The 19,596-nt window shown below is 38.9% G+C and overlaps 1 protein-coding gene across 2 annotated transcripts in view; it reads left to right on the forward strand.

The window, feature by feature from the left end:
- Positions 1–19,596, forward strand: part of LIN52 (lin-52 DREAM MuvB core complex component) — an 89,424-nt gene that overhangs the window by 42,294 nt on the left and 27,534 nt on the right. Inside the window, exon 6 of one of the 2 annotated variants that reach the window (XM_045823852.1) lies at positions 889–1,060. The exons of the other annotated variant lie outside the window; for it this stretch is intronic. Within the exon in view, the coding sequence (XP_045679808.1) occupies positions 889–890 (2 nt within the window). The 3' untranslated portion in view covers positions 891–1,060. Of the gene's footprint in view, positions 1–888; positions 1,061–19,596 lie in introns of those variants that run through there. 2 annotated transcript variants of the gene reach the window in all.

Below are 19,596 nucleotides of genomic sequence, written 5' to 3' on the forward strand. Positions count from 1 at the left end.
AGCCTTCTCCCATCACTGACAAAAGTCTTTGTTATAATGAATAGGAGAAATCTTGGAGGAGAGATCTAAGTTTCCATTACAGTCACTCCAATTTAATTCTAGTAATATTCTTGTTTTTCAGAAACCTCTTTACTATAAAACACATTCCATTTAATCGGATAGGAAGGAAGTCATGGTATAAAAATGCCTGAGTTCCAAAGGAAACAACTTAGCTTATACTCAGAAAACATAAAATATCTTTACCTGGGAGTTCAGGGTGTATTGATTAGGGTTTAGAGAGTGTTTGGGAGAACCTCAGGGAAGAAACCTGCTGGTAAATTGGTACTGGATTACAGTGACATGGGTCACAGATTGTTTTCTCAAAATCGGCTTCCAGCAACCCCTGCACTCTACGTAGTCTTCCAGCTGGGGGCAGTACGGCAAGAGTCTGGGAAGGTCTCATGTTTTTATAAAAAGTCTCACATTATAGCTCAACAACTGTGAATTCTCTTCCCCCAAGTACTTCTTTCCTGCTTCCAAGTGTCTTCAGATTCTTGGGAACTATTTACAATCATAAGATTTGCCCTTTTCTGAGAAGTGTGAGACTTCAAATAGAAAGTCATTATTGGTACAACCATTTTGGACAACTGTTAGGTAGTATCTACTCAAGCTGATCATATATACAACAAGAATGGTTTGTGCAACATCGATATAACCTTGCAGCCAAGGGGTATGGACTGGAATGCGTGTGCATGAACAATGACGACTTCACTGTACTAGTCAGTGGAAGCAGTAGACACCCGTGAGTGAGCATGTGTACTGTGTGGCCATCACATTCAAAATGACTGAGCAAGTAGAGCAATGAATCTGCATCACATTTGGTGTTAAGCTTGAGTCATTCCTTTGCAGAGGCTGGATGATTCAGAAGGCCGCAGCTACAGGAGACTGGTGATTGGCCACTTCATTACGACAATGCACTTGCTCACGCATCATGTCTCCTGCAGTTTTTTTGCCTAAAATCAAATCACCCAGGTGACTCAGTCCTCCTGCAGCCCAGGTTTGGCACCCTGTGACTTCTGGCTTTTCCACAAACTGAAATCATCTTTGAAGGGGAAGAGATTCCAGACTGTAACCGAGATTTACAAAAATACAGTGGGGCAGCTGTTGGTAAATAGGAGAACTGTGTGAAGTAAGGCGTCATTGTCCTATGTGCAGTGTGTCTTCTGTCTTGTATCTTTTTCAATAAATGCCTGTATTTTTTAATAGTGCATGGCTGGATACTTTATGGACAGACCTTCTATACCTTAGAAATAGAAATGCAAACATTCGTATATCAAAAGATGCATAAAGAAATATTCAGAGCAGCACTATTTATAATAAACCCAAACTAGAAACAATCCAAAAGTTTTTTGCCTGAATAATGATATATTCATACAATAGAATACTATTTAATGTATAGCCATGAAAATAAGCAAACTACTGCTACATGCAACATAACATTGAATAAATGAAGCTAGACACAAAAGCGTACATATTATACAATATATGAAGTTCAAAACAAGCAAAGCTGATCTATGGAGATAGGAATCAGTAATTGCATTGGGGGTATGGTGGTGGCTGGGGGCGTGAGGAGGGAGGCTTCTGGGGTGCTGGTAATGGTTCTCTGTAGACTTACGCGGTTGACCCTCAGATATGTTCATTGTGTGAACTTCCTCATGTGTATACTTATGAGTTGTACATTTGTCTGCATGTATGTTATACTTTAAAAAGTTAACTAGAAAAATGTTTTTAAAAACAAACAGTGGCTGAGATAAAAATTGAAACCAATTCCCTCTGAAGTCTAATAGCTAGTCCTTAAATTGAAATGATAGCTCTCATAGCATTTCTGCTCTGATATGGGAAGCTCGTGAAAGAAGGTTATGAAGCATTAGTTTTCCAACCAGTTAGGAAAGACGATGTTGAGAGGAAGGAACCAATCCCCCAGGTCTCGAAAATACTGCTTAATCCAGACCTTAAATAATTGGATAAGAATAACAGGGATTGTTTTCTGGGGTATTTTTGTCATGGGTAGTTGTGCATATAGACAACTTTTTATGCCTTGAAAGTTTGCTTTTTAACAGAAACGTCCTTAGTATTAAAACTTCTGTTCCCAGAGAGTCATTAAATGAGGTCTCACTGTAATAAAGAATGGAGATGTTTGTGATTCAGCAGATGGCAGTATTCCCTTTAACGTTTTTAGTTAAACTGTGGGTACATGGGGGTAACTCTTAGCAACTTCCTTTGGTAGGAGTAATGAAGAGTCACATGCTGGGACAAGTAGACCAGAAAAAACATTTTAATCCTTTTGTCCATTTATTGTTTCGTGTATTACTCTTTTGAATGAATTGAGAAGATTTAGAGTCCACAAATCTAAGACATATTTTTCCACATAAAATGCTAGAATGATTCCCTGCAAGAGGAAGTTGGTTTTTTTTTTTTTTTAAGATTTTATTTATTTAGTTTTAGAGAGATGAGAAAGGAGGGAGAGAAAGAGAAACATCAGTGTGTAAGAGATACATCTACTGGTTGCCTCTCCTGTGGCCCCCAGTTGGGAACTTGGCCCGCAACCCAGGCATGTGCCCTGACTGGAAATCGAACCGGTAACCATTTGGTTGGGCAGGCCAGCACTGAATCCACTGAACCACACCAGCGAGGGCCTTTCTTTCTTTTTAATAGAGTGTTGCTTCTATTGGGTGTTAATAAATAGAAGATTCAGGCAGGATTTGGACAGTCTCTTTTTTCTTTTCTTTTCTGTCTTTTATTTAGCAATATGACTAACTGCTTTGGACAAAGGTATCAGTGGAATTTATTGATGAGGCTGGGATGCACTTGAGCATAAATTAAAAGAAAACTTAAAGTGATTCACCAATTCATTTTTGTTGGTTATTTTAATACAAATTGAGTGCTATTTGACTAGTTTCTCTTTTTTCATAATGAAATTTTCTTAGAATAATAGTGCTTGATGAAATCACTGGGGTTTAAGAAGTCTTGTGTGTAGGCGTTTTAGTTAGAAGGAGTTTGACATGAATTAGAGTGATATGCCAGAGAAGTCAAGAGTCACCAACCAAAAGACCAAGCGTGCCTATTGTGCAGAGTGGGAGTCAGTTGGACCTTCAAGTCCTCATTGCTAATTATTAACTGCTGATCTTAGGCAAATCACTTATCCTGCCTGTTGTCTTTTTCTCATCTGTGAAATATAGGTGACAAATAACTGCTTTGCCTTCCCCTTCTCTATATATAGGTTGTTAAGTGAATCAGGTGGGTGCGTTGTCTTCAAGGATGGTGTGTTGATGTTAATGGGCTCAACAGAGGGACCCTAGTTGTTTCTATACTGTTTAACTTACCTCTCGATTTCTCTCGTTTTCTGCCTGGAGTCACCAGGTAGATGCCTGCCGAGAAACACTGATACACATTTCTTCATGTTGATAATACCAACAGCCATTATTAATGACTACCTACTGCTGATAGGTGCTGTGCTCAGTGCTTTAAGTGCACAGTCAGTTCCCAAAGCCTCACAACTGCACTGTGAGCGAGTCGGACCGCTGACTCTGTTTTGTAGTCACAAGGGCTTGGCTAGCCCAAGAGCTGCGAGTCGAATTCAGGCTGTTTGCCGCCACTGCCGCGGCTCGGGGTGTGTCATGCTATGCTTGCCCCGATATGCTTTCTTTCTGACTTTTCTGCAGCTGGTATTTTAGAAGTCAGGGTCACGCTATTCTTATGTATTAGACAATTCAAATAAAAACATTGTGCCTTAAAAGAAAATGTTTTGCTTTGAAGTTATTAACAGAACCCTAATTCGTGCCGCTATTCATCTGGTAGTGGGACTAGTTGGTGCTCCTATATTTTGAACACTTGAGCCTGTGTTTCGTCTTCAGCTAAAGCACGTACAGATCCTTTCTTGATGATTCAAACTCCAGGAAAGGAACACGGTATAAAGAGAGTATTAATATTTGGTTTGAAGATATGTTGATTTTCTTTACAGACACCTCCCCAATTATATTTTAATATTACAACTGGTTCTCTTGTTTCTTCCTGTGCGTCTGCGTGTGGGCACGTGCTCACGTGAGCCCCGGGGGGTTCCCATGTAGTCGTCAGTGAGGTTTTGCACGGACATAACATTTGCTGGATTATACATTTTAAACTAGTAACTAAACATACTAATAACTAAATATATTTTTTCTATTTCTGTCAGGTAAAAATAAATGTATATGAAAATTTTTCATTTATAGATGTATTATCTTTCAATATTTCAAAGTTAGTTTTCAATGAAAAATGATTTTTCAAAAATAGTATTCAACCTTCCCTTGTAAACATAAAAATTACTTATTCATGTTTTGGCCACCTTCTAAATAAGTTTGTAATTTGTCTCTTTATGCTTTTTAAATAAATTTTAAATGTTAGAATAGTTTACATACTTACGGGAAAATTGTGAAGGAGAGTTTCCATATAACCAACCCCTATGAACATCACTTTCTTTTAAACTTTTTTCCCATACTTTATTCATATTTCCTCAGTTTTTTTCATGTGTTATTTTTCTGTTCTAGGGCCCCAGCCAGGACACCATAATTAAATTCCATTTAGTAGTCATATTTACTTGAGGCTCCTCTTGACTGTGACAGTGTCTCAGACTTTCTTTGTCTTTGGTGATCTTGAGAGTTTTAAGGCATTCTTGGTCAGGTGCATTGTGGGATATCCCTCAACTGGGATTTGATGTTTTTCTCAAGGTTGTGGTTTGCCTTTCATGGCATATACTAGGCTATATGAGGAGGTTGCCCAAACCATAGCAGATTAGGATTTGAAAATATTGGCTGTGGATAGCCCACACAAAGATAAGCATTAACAGTAACATTTGTTGGCATTGAAACACTGGCTACATTCTTTATATTTTTTATATCTTATCACTTTCAGAAGAAACCAACCCTAATTCTGGCTGAAAACAAGAGTATTGGTTGTATGATCAGCTAATGTCCCTAGAAGAGTTTCTTTTCTAATTATACCTACTGGGGCAGTTAACATGGGTTTAATGTTACTCCTAAGAGCTTTATTTAATTTGTATTGGCCTCTTAATTAGTAATGGGCAATCGTGGGTGAATTGTTAATTGATTAAAATTGTAGAAATTATACACAAAGCTCTTTTGTCACGGCAGCCTAGAACAGTATAAGGTTGAAGCAGGACCTGGTTTAGTTACTATTCTAAGATGAATGCTTGAAAAGTATTATTTTAGTGGTTTTGGTTAGTATTCCAGTCTGGTGTTGGTTTTAACTCTGCTAAGAATTATTGTCTTTTAACTCACTGAGGTCCTCAATTCTACTCCATTAAGGGCCACTTTTCTGCCAATCAAAAAGCAACATCCCTGAGATTGATTTTTGTTACAGTGGGTAGTAATGGCTGCCTAGTGACAACATTTCAGACTCTTTTATGTAAACAGAAAGCAATCAAATAAGTACTAATCCAAGGATTATGCGGACCCAAATCCCGGGGCAAGAGAAGAATGTCTGCTTTGCACATCCCGGCTCTGCCTTCTGGCGCGAGCAGCCCTCTTCCTCCTGGAAAGCACGCTCGCTTCTGGAGCCGCCTGTTGGACTGCAGTGTGCTAAGACCAAAACACTGCCGGCAGCTCCTGAATGGAATAAAAGACACTTACATTTCCATAAATAAATTAGGAATTCAGTGGTTTCTTCGGGCTAATCAGGGCAGGCTGATAAACCTTGCTAGCTGTTTAATAAATGAATTGTGACTGATTACCTATTAATATGGACGCCTCAGGAATTCACCCAGGGGGAAGCAGAGCAGTGAAATAGAGAGGGGCATGGCCCCTTGGGAAATCAGGGCTTCATGTTTGCAGCTTAAATATCTCTGTGAAGTATCAATAAGGAGGTAATTGAATTTTGAACACAAACATGAGCGCCGAATGGATGAAAGAGGGAGGGGGGATCTGATCATCTCTTCTCTGCCCCTTCATTCTCCCCTCCCCTTTTCCTCAGAGACCACTCGAGTAGAGATAGATGCTAAATCCATTAAATAAAGATTAGACTCTGTCGTAGTAGAAAATGGCAGCTTAGCTAGATCCCAGGGCAAATTGGGGCCTTCTGCAATATAGAAAATTAAAATATACATTTTTAACAAGTGTGCTATCTTCCTAGCAATGATACTGGGCCAGCTTGTGGGGTTTGCTCCTCCTTCAGATGGGCTTTTGTTTGGGCAGATCACTTTCTCTTGTATTAACGCCAGTCTTTTCTGTATTCCTAGAGCAGTAGGGGCTGGGTTTATTTATTTATTTTTAAAGCTTCTGTTGAGGCCTTTCCTCTAGCATCCTGCTTGCTTGTAATCAGAGGAGCGGGAAGGAGATTAGTGCCCCACGAATTGACGGTAGATAAATGTTCCCTCCCCTTAACTGGTGGGCCCAGAAGAGCCCAATCACTTGTATTTCAGGGATGATTGTAGACGGTACAGCCAAGCAAGAAAAGAGCTTACAGACTGAAATAAACATTGATGTTATAGATGCAATTTTACTTGGCTTTATTTCCTCTAGATGAGGTTATTGATTTGCTTTGTCCTCCTATTTTAAGCCATATAAAATCATATTAATATAGAAGAAGAATTGACATCATTTGGTTAGAGATCATAATACTTAACCCTTTTTCAGCAGTAATAAAAAACAAGCATCAAGCCTTAAATACTTTTGTTATCTTTATATCAATACCCACTAGCTTTTTGGACTAATCCTCGTTCATATGTCAGTCTACAGTGCTGATGACACTTTCCTAGGGCTTCAGTTAGTCAGTCTCAGCCTATCAACAAGTATAAATTGAGCATCTGTTAGGTGTGTGACCTTGTTAGCTGCTGTGTTCGCTTGTGGAAAAGTCTACCCTCTCCTACCACAGGTATATATTAAAAAACAAAGCTAATCATGTCATACTCCTACTTATAAAAGTTCTTTGGTTCCTTGAGTCCTACATAATAGAAATCAGATTCCTCAGGCCTTCACAAATGACCTTCTTAACGTGGGCCTATCCTCCTTCCGCTTTTATTTGGAAAACTCCTACTTATCCTTCAAGGTCATTTCAGACCCCACCCTATCTGGGTAGGTCTCCCGTTCCTCTAAGCAGAATTAAATTTTTATCTCTCACTGGGGCTTCTATACTTGTGGTTCTGAGGATTTCCCATGGAATTAACAAACATACAACTTCTTAATCTCAATAATAGAGGATTCTGTGCATCATTTGCCACATGGTTTTACAAGCATTCACAATTCTTTATTTCAACTGCAGAGGTGTCTTGATCAACTTTCCATTGATTTGTCCTTATGACACTACACTTTATAATTTAACTTTGTTTTCCAGCAACCTTCAGTGTTAAGAAGGAACAAAAGAATCTGTTTGCAATCCCTATCATTACTGCTACTTTAAGCTATTTATCTCTAGAGAGAAGAAACCAAACTTACTTAACCTGATTGCCACATTTCACAAATGGCCCATAATGATTTTGAATGCTATTTTTCAAAGCCAAATAGGAGAAAATTTCAGTTTTCTAGTCCTTCACGTGTGTTGCAGACTACATTGGTGCTGCAGCCAGATGGTTACAGTTTTACTCCCAGTTCTCTAACCTTTGCTTCCTGCCCTTTTGCTGGGCCCCAGAGCTCCGTCCAGCCTTACTGGCAGCACAGGTGTGCTGGTGCCAGGAAAGCAAGGATTGAAAGGCTCTACTCCTGGTGGTTGGATTTTAACTATTTAAGTGAAACCTTATTTAACATTAATGGATTAATGCAAATAAAATGGTTTTTGTATTAATAATTTTCAGTGAAGAATGTTTTCATTTAATTAGAAGAAATTGTATTTTAAAAGATTTTGTTTATTTTTAGAGAGAGGGCAAGGGAAGGAGAAAGGGAAACATCGATGTGCAAAGAAGACATCGATCAGTTGCCTCTTGCATGCTGATTGTGTGAGACTTGGTACCTGGTCGGCAACCCAGGCATGTGTCCTGATCAATAATCAAGCCAGTGACCTTTTGTTTTTCAGGACAATGCCCAACCCACTGAGCTACACCAGTCAGGGCTAATTATAAGAGATTCTGCCCTGGCTGGTGTGGCTCAGTGGATTGAGAGCGGGCCTGCAAACCAAAGGGTCCTGGTTTGATTCCCAGTCAGGACGCATGCCTGGGTTGCGGGCCAGGCCCCTGTACAGGGCATGCGAGAGGCAGCCACGGATTGATGTTTCTTTCCCTCTCTTTCTCCTTCCCTTCTCCTCTCTCTAAAAATAAATATTTTTTAAAATTCTGAGATAGAAAAATTTTACATTATCCTTAAAAATTGTTAATAAAATAAAAAGATATCATTGACTTCATCCCATTAAGAAAAAGAGTCTCTCTCCCTAAAAAAAAAAAGAAAGAAAAAAAAAGACTCCCTTGGTAACTCCAAGAGAGCTTTCTGATGATCTTAGCATAACCTTCATTCAGTAAAATCTCTCTTTTCTGCCTTTGTGTATTTATAACACAGCACCCGTAGCATTAACCTATAGTGTAGAGTGTGTTATGTACCAGTGAGTCAGCTTTGGCTCCTGGCAACTCTGAATGAGTGAGATTCATGATGTGCTTTCCTCAACAGCCCTGCTCCGCTCCTACAGACTCCTGCCTATGGCTTCTTTTATGGAGTCAATCTGTGTCACTCCTTACGCAACCACTGAGTTAAGCCTCTGTATGTGTGTGGGTAATGCTCAAGCGTCTGTTTTGTTCAGAAAGATTCTGTAGCTTTGGTTCTTAACCTAAGAGTCCATGAATCTACTGAAACTGTAAGTATCTGCCAAGCATGGCTTATAGAGAAAAGAAGATTCTTGTCCTTAAGGTTACAGTCCATTGGTGAGCACTAGGGAAAGGTACTTATCTCAGACAGGGTCAGAGAAAGTAATCCTCAAGTCTTTAAGGATGTGTAGTGAGTGCTGCGGGGAGAGTGGGAGGATGGTAATTGCTCCACAGAGCAGTGAACAAGAAGTAGTCCGGGCATCAGCAACACCAGTAAACGACAAAGGCCTGAGATTTGCTGTGTTTGGGGAACTGCTGAGTAAGCAGTGAGGATGGGAAGCTAAGAAGGAGCCTAATTGTTCACAGAAGCCCAGGTGTTACCCTGAATGCTCTTGCAGCCACTGAAGAAGAATGGTAAGCAGGGAGGTGACATCAACTGCCCTTTTCTCAAGAAGAGCACTCCGACAGTGGAGGGCAACAGCTCTCACTTTGCTCCTCACTGTATTTCTCTCTCCCTCTTTAGTGTCGGCATGTCACAGGTCCTGTGACCAGCTGCAGGGCTGGGGGAGTAGAAGCAGGGAGGCCAGTTTTAGAAGATGCAATGATGCAGGAACTACCAGTCACTCTCAGTTTCTGACTTGACTAGTTTTTAATAAGTTTTCTTTTTATTTTTTTAAAGACTTATTTATTTTTAGAGAGAGAGGAAGGGAGGGAGAGAGACATCGATGTGTGAGAGAGGTGACTGGGGACCTGGCCTGCAATCCAGGCGTGACCCCACCCCCCCACCCAGGAATTGAACCAGCAACCTTTTGGTTCTCAAGCCAGCACTCTGTCCACTGAGCCACACCAGCCAGGGCTAATTAGTTTTCTTAACCAGCACAGACAATGTAAGAAAAAGTACTCTTTGGGACTGGAGACACTTGTTTTCCACCTGTTGTGTCTTGTTCGCCCTTGGAATCTTGTAAGGTCACTTTAACTTAGCTAACAATGAGTTTACTGAACAATTTAGGCATATACAAACAAATATATACATACGACTTACAGATTCAGTCTGTCATGTCCAGGACTGTTCTTGTTTATTATTACCATCAACAGCTAACATGTCCTGTCTGTGTCTGTTACTGTGACCAGTACTTTATCCACACCCAAATGCTAGTCCTGAGGGGGAAGCTGCTGTTATTCTGCTCTTTGTACAGGTGAAGAAAGGGGGTCACTTGCCTAAGGTATTGAATAACAAAGCCAGGACTAGACCTTGGGCCTGTGTAACTCCAAAGCTTCTGCTCCTAAACTTGCTTGCTGAGCTTGGACTAAGTCCTCTGACCGTGGTGCTTGGGGAAGGCTTTTGGTCTTGGCCCTGGGTGCTCTCCTGACCCTGCCTATCACTGCCATGAATTAGTTACTTCTTAAGGCCGATGCTTGTCTTCCCCTTACCCAGCCAACTACTAGAGCAAACTCTGGTCTTAGGTTAAATGTCAAATTCTTTGCAAGGCCATGACCCCTGGACTAGGTTATTCCTACCTTCACCCTCATGCCCATGATATGTGCTCTGCCATCACTGTCTACTTCCCCTGCTCTAACTTGGTATGGCAGTCACTTGTTATATCATCTGCTTGTTCTCCACTGAGTCCGTAGTTGCCAGCACACACATAGGTGCCAGGGAGGTGCGGAAGAAGAGGGAAGAGGCCAGACAACTTCTGGGTTTAGACAATCTCTTTATTAAGTCGTAACTGATCTTTATTAAAAAGTTCAATTTGACTGTTGGAGTTACTGCTGCTCTTCTTCTGTTCTCCTTTGCCTCTGCATCTTTGTAAATGTACAAATTCACATTAAAAGGAAATTCTGGCATTAACTCAAGCTGCTGTATGATGGAGCTGTACAAAAGATTATTTATAGACCTAAAATGCTCTCCTCTCGTTGAGTTTGTAATCTCTATAGACTGAAAGGAATTAGGTCCTTCGAGGTGGCTGCTGTTCGTAGTTAACCTGGATAAAACCTTTGATTCTTTCCTGTCAGCGTTAAGTAGTCCCATGTGCATATGGAGGTTTTGGGATCACTAGGTGAAAATTACTTTGTATATTAATTAGTTCATACTAAAGAGAAAATGTTTACCTTTTGTACCTCTTTCTCACTTTTCTAAATCTTTTATACTTTAGACCATGCTGGTTTTCACAAATCCCTTCTAGTTATTGTCTACTAGACATTAATTAACTTACTCTTTACTTTCCCAAGCACTAATGGAAATACTGGATTATAACCAGTCTAATACTCTGGACATTCTACCAGACAATTTTCTCACTGTGATTTAGGGCAGTTTATAATCACTCCTAGTGGTCTTGAGGCCAGTTTTCAATTCATGAGACTCATATATCCTGGCTAGTTTTAATTAATTTTGCAAGGAAGATGCCAGGAGAAGCAGTATTAAATGCTTTCTTATAATCAGGCTCTTTCATCTATTGGGTTCTTGTCAGCCACTAATCTTGTACTTTTATCACAACAAACTCCAAAAGTTTCTCTGACATAGTTTGTTCTTCTCACTCCTGTTCTCCAGCGCTTAGTACTACTCATGGTTTGGATAAGCTCATATTTTTGGCTGTCTTATTCAGAATTAATGTTGGGTAAGTTTTCTAGATTTATAATAGTAATTGCCAGAATTCATGTTTACAGTAGGATTTGGGCATCAGCTTTGCTTGGTATCACATGTGTTCTGTGTTCATTGTAGTTGGTCTTTTTGTGCAATTATATCTGCAAGAATCCAGTCAGGGAGTAAGGTGGGTAGGGAAATTTTTAGATAAAGAATTGTTAACAACAACAAAAAAGAATTGTTAACTAGGTGAAAGGTGGGTAGCCTCTGAAAGGGGAAGAGGAGACTTGAAGGTGTTCAGAGGCAGCAACTGCAGAAAGCCACTGCACCCAGGGCTGAAGGAGAGTGCACCACAGAAGAACCTAGAAACATGGAAGAGGTCCTTACAAGGCTGAGATTCGGAGCTCTGAAAAGAGGATGTAGCTGCCACAGATATGTGCCGCCCACAGCCACAGGGTCTCCGCTGGTGAATTGCAAGAGCAGCCACCTGTGTGGAGGTGAAGAATCTTAACCGAAGGAATCCCCTCCACTGAACACAGGGCTGTGCTGCCAAGGTAGACATTGCTGGGACGTCTGTATGCCAGCCTGCTTGTCACTGCATAGAAAGGGAGTTTCTTCTTCCTGCTTCAGCTGTATGGTGTCCCCCGAGTATCCCCTTTGTTGGCCAGCTGGACATCCAGCCAGCTGGCAGAGGAGAAGTGTAGCCTGCCGCAGGGGCCAGCTCCAGAGTCACAAAGCAGGGCAGAGAAAGGTGAGTTAGGAGCTGAGAGGCAATAAATGACTAACTGGCACAGTGAGTAAAACCTTTGTGTGAAGTCAAGTCTTACAAATTAAAAAGTTTGTTTTACATCATAAATAGTTTTTGTTTTGTTTTTTAATAGGTGTTTATTGCTCTCAAAGTAGGGTACACCTATCACTTTTACAGTTGGTTGGGTAGCATTCACCACCTGGACAGTGCCGTCTGAGCCGGGGGTTGATCCAACAGTAAATGTCACTCAAGACTGGCAACTTTTCACAAAGGGGTTTAATAATATTATTCAACCAATAGGCTTTAACAGATTTTCAAAATTAAAAATATATATAATAACTGGAAAAGCATAAAAATAAATAGAAGATGACTCTCCCACATTGAATTCTCCCATTTCCTTTACAACTAATTCTTCTAACCATTTCATTTTTTCTTGAAGTATTCTTTTTCTCTTCCAGTTTTTTTAGCCACATTTGGCCTGCCTTTTCTTGACTTCCTTGAGCACTCAGTTATTAAGTTATGTTTCTGTTTCCAGCTAAATTTTAAGATCCTTGTTGTAGGGGACCAGGTTTTATATTACTTTTGTGTATTATAAAACAGTATTTTGCAAATGCCTATTGTATCTTTTTATGTTTAGAGAATTAAAAAATGGCAACAGCTTCCAAGGTAATCAGAGAACTGATAGGTAGTTACCCATTCTTTTTTGCATTGCTGCTTTTTCAGAAGCTCTCCACTGTCTTTTGATCTCTACAAAGAGTATGACTAGCCCTGGCTGGCGTAGCTCAGTGGATTGAGCGCGGGCTGCGAACCAAAGTGTCGCAGGTTCAATTCCAAGTCAGGGTACATGCCTGGGTTGCAGGCCATGACCCCCAGCAACTGCACATTGATGTTTCTCTCTCTCTCTTTCTCCCTCCCTTCCCTCTCTAAAAACAATAAATAAATAAAACCTTAAAAAAAAAGAGTATGACTAACATTGGGAATGTAAGGACAGTACCAAGGTGGGAGTGGGGAGAATGACAAAACAGAATCACGGAGAAAGTGCTAAGTATTTACAGTGAAAAACAGATGTGGGGAGAGAGTGCTTCCAGGTCAATGACAGTTTTAATGTATGTTTGCTTTTCCTCCCTTCCCAAATACTGCTAGAACAAATTTTTAAAAAGAATATAAACCCTCAAGGAGAAAACAGGAAAGAAGACAAAAGCAGCAAAATTTTGGAAGCTAGAAAACATATAAATTTAGTAGAGCTAAGAAACACAGTCATAAAGTGAGGAAACCATGAACCAAGCTAGTTCATACCTTACAATACTCCAAAGGGCTGAAGATGGTACTGCGTGGAAGGTAGAGGTGGTTTCAACGAGGACGATTAATTAAAGTCTGTCTAAGAAGTCTAGATCACCAGCTTTATTATACTCTACAGAAGATCGGAGCTCTCTTCTATAGAAAGGGTAAAATCAAAGTGGTTCCTCAACCAGACTAACCAAGGACAAGGGTTCTATACTGAAAATGGAGTGAATTATGAGCACTATTCATGATAGTGAATATTATTATGAACACTATTAGAATATAATATGTTAATATTAGTAATGTTATGAATATTATAATACTATTAGTGAATTATAATTTTTTCTTTTGATATAAGTGCTACTTTTCTGAGTATTTTTAATTGGATTGCAATTCAGTTGGGAAAAAATTTAAATTCTATACTAATTTCCATTATTAGGGTCTTCTAAATATTGACCTGGTAACCGGTAGGTTTTGGTGGATGGAATTTTACTTTTTAACATGGCATTGAACTGAACATTTAACACTAGGTCTGGGTGATCTCTCTGGGGAGAGTGGAATTGATGATCCCTTTCCTGCCAGTCCCCAGGGGCCTGGCTGGAGAGCAGGTGTTGCTGGGATGGCTCATGCATTCAAGAGTCATAGTGCAAATCTGATCAAGGCGTATATTCCCAAAACCACTCAGGCTAGTGTCTCTCAAGGGGAAGAAGCCAACACTGGCTTCCTATGCCTTTAAAAAAAAAGAAAAGAAAGGAAAAATTAATTATCAACCTACAGCAAATGTCATTCACCTCAAATCCCTGAAGGATAAAGGCGGAGGTGACAAATGTTCCTGGAAAGAGGGTTGAGCTGTCACTTGTCTTTTTAATGGATTCTTCATGTTTGGCTATAGAATCACATGCCATTTTTCCTTATTGTGTATTTATCTGAAGAAATACTAAATATTTCTGCAAATACAAAAGAATTATGCAGTTTCTATAAACCCCTTGGGTTTGAACAGAATCCTAGTGTCAAGGAAGATGATAAGGGGTAGTTTTATTGCTCTTAAAGTGTTCAGGGACAGCTGTCTATTGACTTAGTTGTCCCTAATACTTCATCTATTTTTCCTTACTTTTGACTGAAGATACTTCATCCCATTTGCTCTGCATTGGCTAACCATGGGCTAATCCATGTCTTTTTCCAGAGGACAGTTAACTAACAATGGGGAGAAGTTAGACACAGGTTTCTTTGTTTGTTTGCTTTGTTTTGTTTTGTTTTGGGCATAGCATGCAGGAAGGACTTTCCAAATATAGAGAAATTAAATGGACTCTCGGGGAGCACCAACTTTCCCGTCACCTCAGATGTGCAGGCAGAGCTCTCTGAGCAGCTCTGGAACGTTACCAGATGCTGTTTGGGATCAGGTGGAAGTTTCGACCACATGTTCTGTTCTCAAATACTCTTTTCAACCATAAGAATTAAGGATTCTATTCTTTGTTCTTTCAACAGAAGATCTACAAAATACACAGCTAATCACCACATTGAATTACTCTATTTTTTTCTATTTATTCCTAATTTTATAGTCCTCTCTGTTGTAATAGTTGCTATTTATTAATGGGAGTAGCAATGCTATTATTAGTTCTTGCCTTGAATTAGTAAATCTTCTGGTAGAGAAATTAACCAGCTTTTCAAAAATCATTTTCAAAAATCAAATATACTTAACCTGAAATATGAATGAGTTGGATTAGAAAACAGGAAGAATTTCTGGACAGTGGGATTTAAAATTTGGATGAAAAGAGTGAAATTGCCTGTTTTGTAGGCTTTTAAAACTAAAACAGATTTTCATGTCTGGAATGTCTCATTGACTTAAGCCCTACCTTAGTGACCGATTCTAAAATATCTTCTTCTCCCACATTCTCAGTACAATTTTTTCCTCTTTTCAAGAGGAGCTTCCATTTTACCAAGAATACCTAGACTGTCTTAAATGAACCCCCTTCTCTGCCTTTCTCTTAATACCTGAGTCCTTCATCTCCTTTTTCTCATTAGTTTTCCTAATTCTAAGTGTCCTTCTCAAAGGATTAGTCCCCCTTTTCTTTGTATTCTAGTTTCTGTTTTCTGGTGACTTCTAAGGGAAGCTTTGACCTACTTTCATGTTTATTTTTCTCCAGCATCATATGTCTGTTCCTCCTACAACATCTACTTCAGCACATTCTCTGGTAGGGAGCTGATTTCCAGTGCTAGACGATTCAAATCACCCCACTAGAATTCTCCCTCTGTTGTACTTCTCTTAATTTATAGCCATAGTTGTTACTTATGATGTCAGTAGCAACATTAAAAAAGCACAAATTTCTCTCCCACATAAGTAGTTCAGTGTATTTGAAGAAATCTGTCATAACCCTTTAAAAAATTCGTTCATGTAACCAATCATGTTATTCAGTTTCATAATTATTAATTGAGCTTATTGTATCCCTCAGACACTGTTAGATTCTAAGATCTCAAGGATAAATAAGACATTTGTAAGTCATCACCCAGTGAAAGACATACATTTAATTATGTAATTGCAGTTCAGTGTAAAAGAAGTATGTTGGCGGTTCACGGCTGACATGAAGGAAGGAATAACCAACCCTGCCCGAGTGAGGGTTACAGGAAAAGCTTCAGAGAAGAGACATTTGGGGCTGAGTCTTGAGGAGTACATAAAAATTTGCAGACAGATACAGAGCAGTACAGGAATATGGAGGAAGGGACGAATACAGAAGAAGCAATGGGCCAGTCTTTAATATACAGAGGCACAGATGTATGAATTCACATGGTGTAGTTGAAGAAATGCTGGTTGTTCCTGTGTTGCTGGAACTTTGGGACAACAGCAGGAGATGAAGTTATTAGTTCATAAGCTCCAGGAGTGACAGCATCTTGTCTGGCTCATTCCTCCTTTTGGCCTCATTGCCTAGCACATAATAGATGATTAGTAAGTATCTGGTGCACAAAGAAATAAATAGGTAGTCAGGGGGCTTGTAAACCATGAAGGTGGATTTAAACATTATTCTGAAGATGACTGGAAGTAATCAAAGATTTTAAACTAGGTTAGATTTGGGTACAGGAAAGTCACTGTAGCTGCTGTATGGAGAGTGGTTTTGTATGAGTAAAGCTGAGACTGGGAGACCAGGTAGATTATTAGTGATAATCTCGGGACCAAATGGGGAGGACCGAATCTAAGGCCGTGGTGATGCAGAAAATGTGACTGACGTGAGGTGTTTGGGTTAGAGAATCAGCAAGATTTAGTGACCAGTTGAAGATTGGAGTGTTAGCAAAGGACGCAGCGTGACCTCCCCAGGTTTCTAGCGTGGGTGACTCGGTAGTTGTATTCCTGCTGCGTGCAGTGGGAATACAGAAGATGAGGCAGGTTTGAGGTGAAAGATAAAAGTAGATAAAACCAGCATCTTCCTCAACTTTCTGTTCTGGTACTTTTGAGATACCGTGCTGGTTACCTTTCTCTGGATATAGAGTCTAGTTTACCAACATTATTCTTAGAATATGAGAATGAAAATTGAATACAGCACTCTAATTGTGGACTGATCCCTGAGCAGTGTAATAGTGTTTCCTTTGATTTGGAAACTACTTCTAATAATGGAAACTAAGATTTTTGTTTGTTTGTTAGCACTTTGCATCTCCCAAGGTTTTTCAGTTATCATGTGATTCCTCCTTTCCTTCACTTTTTAAAAAATTAATTGTCAGCTTTTACATTTATCCAGTACCCTTTTCTATCCTTATTACTCTTTACATACTTTTCTGACTTGTAGGAACCTATACTTCTAGGTGGTATGGTTTCCTCTGAATCTTTATCTGTTGAGTGTTTTTTTGAAGATTGTACCTCATTTCTTTCTCCCTGTGTCTTTGTCCTTTTCTGTGACTGCCATCTGGAGTGCCTTGGCCCCTCCTTTGCACTTGTCCACATCTGACTGACTCTCGAGACCCAACTCAAGCTTAATGCTGTGGATTTTCTAGTCCTTAGTAGAGCTCTTTCCATTATGGGGCTCCTGTAGCACTTATTCTTACCTGTACGATGGCCCTTATTGTACTTGGTACTAAATGGTTGTTTAAATGTTTGCGTTTACTGTAAGTATTCTAAAATATCTTCTATTACATCAAAATACAGTCCTTGAAGGAGGGATCCAGTTTTTGTAAGTTTCTTGCCTTGATAACTCAATAAGCTCTTGTAAAGGTTGATGAGTAAGTTATAGAACCTCCTGAAATCTTTTTCAGCTGTGTGCAATGGCTTGCAACTCCATCATACCCTTCAAATAGGACTTTTATTACACTAGAAAGCTTCTTGCTGCCCTCTTGTGAAAATCTAGGTAATACTGCTAAGTAACAATGCTCAGAAAAGTTAAGTAATTTTCATCTAAATATCACTAAGACCAGCCTTTTTTACATTTTTAGAATTTTTATATCTTTATAGATTCTCAAGCATTATTACTAATGGGCATTTCTTCCTTTTTTGTGTGTATCCAAGGTGAATATGACCTACCTTATTTATTTGATTGCCTGCCAGAACTTAGAGTGCTACATTTTGCCAATTACCAGCCATAAAGCAAAAGAAAATAAAAATAATTCTTGGTGAGGTGAACTCTACAATGTCCTATTTAACATTTTAGAAGTAGCTTTGGAGTTTGTTTTTTTTCTTTCTGATTAAAAACAAGAGATTGGAAAGTTACACAGAAGTGGGCTTTTTAAGTTTGATAATGTAAAACTTGATAATAAAAATGGAATGATGGATAATAAAAATGGAAAACTCTACCAAGACATCATAAAGTGTTGAAAACCAGTGATAAAGAGAAAAACCTTAAAAGCAGGCAGAGGATAAAAAGACATACAGGGGGACAATAGATGAAAGCAGACTTCTCACCAGAAAGTCTGCAGGCCAGTGACAATGGAATAATCTTTAAAATACTGAAAGGAAAAAAAAAAACATCAACCTAGAATTCTATATCCTGCAGATATAGTCTTCAAAAATAAGAGCAAAATAAAGACATTTTCTAGACAAATAAAAGTTGTGATAATTTGTCTCTAGGAAATGTACACCACAAGAAATGTGCCAACAAGTGGAAATATAATAGAATACTAAAAAATATTTTGTTGATCCAAGAAAGACTGGAAAAGAACAAACAGTGTATGGGACAAATAGAATAACTGGTATGATGATAAATATAAACCAAACCATATCAATAATTAAATATAAATGGTCTGATTTTATACTTGAAATTTGTTAAAAGACTAGATTTTAAATGTTATCACCCCCCATACAAAAAATCATAATTATATGAGGAGATAGATGTGTTAACTGTCCTTACCATGGTAATCATTTTATAATGTGTACACGTATTTAATCATCATATTGTACACCTTAAACTCACATACAATATATGTGAGTAATATTTCAGTAAAGCCAGGGGAAATACAAATGGCTTAAACACACCAAGTAAAAGGTAGAGTTTATCAGATTGGATTAAAAAAGCAAGACTCGACGATATACTGTGTACAATCTTAAATAAAAGAGAGAGAAGGCACAAGTTACCAGTGTCAGGAATGAAAGGAAGGGACATCATTACAGTCCTGCAGTGGAAGGATAAGAAGGCAATTTATTCCAATAAATTTGATAGCTTAGATGAAATGGGAAAATTCCTTGAAAGGTGCAAATTTTCAAAATTGACTCAAGAAGATGCAGGAAACCTGGATGCCTATACATGTAGTAAAGAAGTTGAATTTGTAATTATGAACAGTCTCACAGACAAAACTGGTAAGTTCTATCAACCATTTAATGAAGAGCTAGTATCTGCCCTCACACACTTAGACAATACAGGAAGGAGGAGGCATTTCCCAGCTCATTATATAAGGCCAGTACTAACCTAATAGCAAAATCAAAGACAAGAAAATTAAACCTCAATCTGAAGTTCTTCATGAATATAGGCACAAAATCCTTAACAAAATATTAGCAAGTCCATTCCAGGAATATACCAAATAATAATAGTACATCATGATTAAATGGGATTTATCTCAGGAAGGGAAAGTTAGTTTAATATTCAAAATCAAAATAATTTACTATATTAACAGAACAAAGGAGAAAAAACAGTGCAATGGGTGTAGGAAAAGCATTTGGAAAATTCAACACATATTGGTGGTTTAAAAAAGTCTCAGCAAACTAGAAGTAGAAAGGATCTTGATATGTACAGAAAACCTCTATCATCATAATTACAAAGA

Source organism: Phyllostomus hastatus, unplaced genomic scaffold, assembly GCF_019186645.2.
Source record: "Phyllostomus hastatus isolate PE091 unplaced genomic scaffold, TTU_PhHast_1.1 phas_scaffold_501, whole genome shotgun sequence".
Lineage (NCBI taxonomy): Eukaryota > Metazoa > Chordata > Mammalia > Chiroptera > Phyllostomidae > Phyllostomus > Phyllostomus hastatus.